The sequence below is a fragment of the Caretta caretta genome, chromosome 1, assembly GCF_965140235.1.
Source record: "Caretta caretta isolate rCarCar2 chromosome 1, rCarCar1.hap1, whole genome shotgun sequence".
Taxonomy (NCBI): Eukaryota; Metazoa; Chordata; order Testudines; family Cheloniidae; genus Caretta; species Caretta caretta.
In genome coordinates this window covers 2,446,776-2,448,649 of record NC_134206.1, presented here as the reverse complement: position 1 = coordinate 2,448,649, position 1,874 = coordinate 2,446,776, and the positions used below count along the sequence as shown (strand labels likewise).

Below are 1,874 nucleotides of genomic sequence, written 5' to 3'. Positions count from 1 at the left end.
AAAAAGGCTGCAGGGCCAGAAGGCAGGATTCTCTCTCCAGCCTTGGAGGGAGAAGGGCCTAGCTTGTACCCTAGAGTTCACAGTGGGGAAGGAACCTTGATATATATATATAGGAGGTGGAAAATGTTCCAGCAACTGGCAAGGTGAGGGGAAGAGAGGAGCAAGTGAGAGGGGTAGGGCATTGGGGAGAAGACACACAGCAGGGGTGGAGCCTTGACAGAACAGAGGGGGCAAGATTGTCGTTTCAGGAGTCCAACTACCAGCAGTTGGAAAGGTGGCAACCCAGTGAATTACACTTAGACTGATTCCCCAGTTTATGATGCTGACACAGCACAGTAAGGACAGGAAAGGGTTTAATGTCTCTTGACTGTCCAGAGTAACAGCCGTGTTAGTCTGTATCCGCAAAAAGAAAAGGAGGACTTGTGGCACCTTAGAGACTAACCAATTTATTTGAGCATGAGCTTTCGTGAGCACAGGTCACTTCATCGGATGCATTCAATAAATGATTCAGGAAAGAGGGTCCAGCACCATGCACCAGCCAGCTCTGCACGGACCTCAGTCTGAGAAAACATTCAGGTCCCTTTAGGAGTAAAGAGCCGGAGCAGCCTGCCCCGGATTTGTTTGGTCCTCACCCCGTAGATGACGGGGTGGAGCAAGGGGGGCACCAGGAGGTACACATTGGCAATGAGAACAAGGAAGTGCAGTGGCACATTATGACCAAACCGGTGCGTGAGAGAGGAGAAGAAATCTGGCGTATACAAAGCTAAGATGGCACAAAGGTGAGAGATGCAGGTCCCAAAAGTTTTGAGCCGGGCATCCTTTGTGGGGAGGCGGAAGATGGCCCAGAGGATCAGAGTATAGGACACAGTGATAAAAAACACGTCCATTCCGATCTCAGAGAAAAGATCGAACAGCCCATAGTAACTACTGATGCGGATGTCAGCGCAGGCCAGCTTCACCACAGCTATGTGCCCACAATAGGTGTGAGGGATGATGTTGGTTCTGCAATATGGCCACCCCCTCGCCAGGAAGGGGTAGGGTAATGCGAATATTCCACTGCGCAGCACCACGGCCAGGCCGATCTTGGCCACAACAGAGTTTGTCAGGATGCTGGAATGTCTCAGGGGATGGCAGATGGCCACATAGCGATCCAAAGCCATGGCCACGAGGATCCCAGACTCCATGGCTGAGAAGCAGTGAAGGACGTACATCTGGGTGAGGCAGGAACTGAAACTGATCTCCCTGGAATTGAACCAGAAGATGCTCAGCATTTTGGGCAGGGTGGATGTGGACACGACCAGGTCGGTGACAGCCAGCATGCAGAGGAAATAGTACATGGGCCCATGGAGGCTTTGCTCCATCTTTACAATGAACAAGATGGTGAAGTTCCCCAAGACAGCTATGGTGTACATTGTGCAGAAGGGGATGGAGATCCAGATGTGGTCTGCCTCCAACCCAGGAATGCCCAGCAGGATGAAGGTGGAGGGGTTGGTGAAGTTGGTTGTGTTGGAATCTGACATGGAATAGGGGAGAAGGTGTCCAACTCTGAGGAGAAACGCTGTTTCCTGCACGTACCGTATGTTCCCCTGACTTCCTGTGTGTGCCCAGGATGCCTGGATGGAGAGAGAATGTTAATCTGAGATATTACATGCATTACTGGAGGCAGTTCTCATGGGTGAAGCAGATTGTTCGCTCTTCACTCACTGAAAAATGACATTTGAATTGTTCAGAGAAAACAACTATGAACAATGACCACATTAAAGCCAAATCCACATTTTATGAGGCTCCCTGTGTTAATAAGTCCTACACTTAGTGGTGGGGAACCTTAAGAGGCACCAGCAGGAAACACAAGTGTGGTTATTCATCATTATTCC

At 50.2% G+C, this 1,874-nt stretch overlaps 1 protein-coding gene across 1 annotated transcript; it reads right to left on the bottom strand.

Annotated features, from left to right (window-relative positions):
• Positions 1–572: 572 nt before the first annotated feature.
• LOC142072234 (olfactory receptor 52E8-like) lies at positions 573–1,520 on the bottom strand. The gene has a single exon (XM_075128883.1). The coding sequence runs from the start codon at positions 1,518–1,520 to the stop codon at positions 573–575; it is 948 nt and encodes a 315-aa protein (XP_074984984.1).
• Between the last annotated feature and the right edge of the window lie 354 nt (positions 1,521–1,874).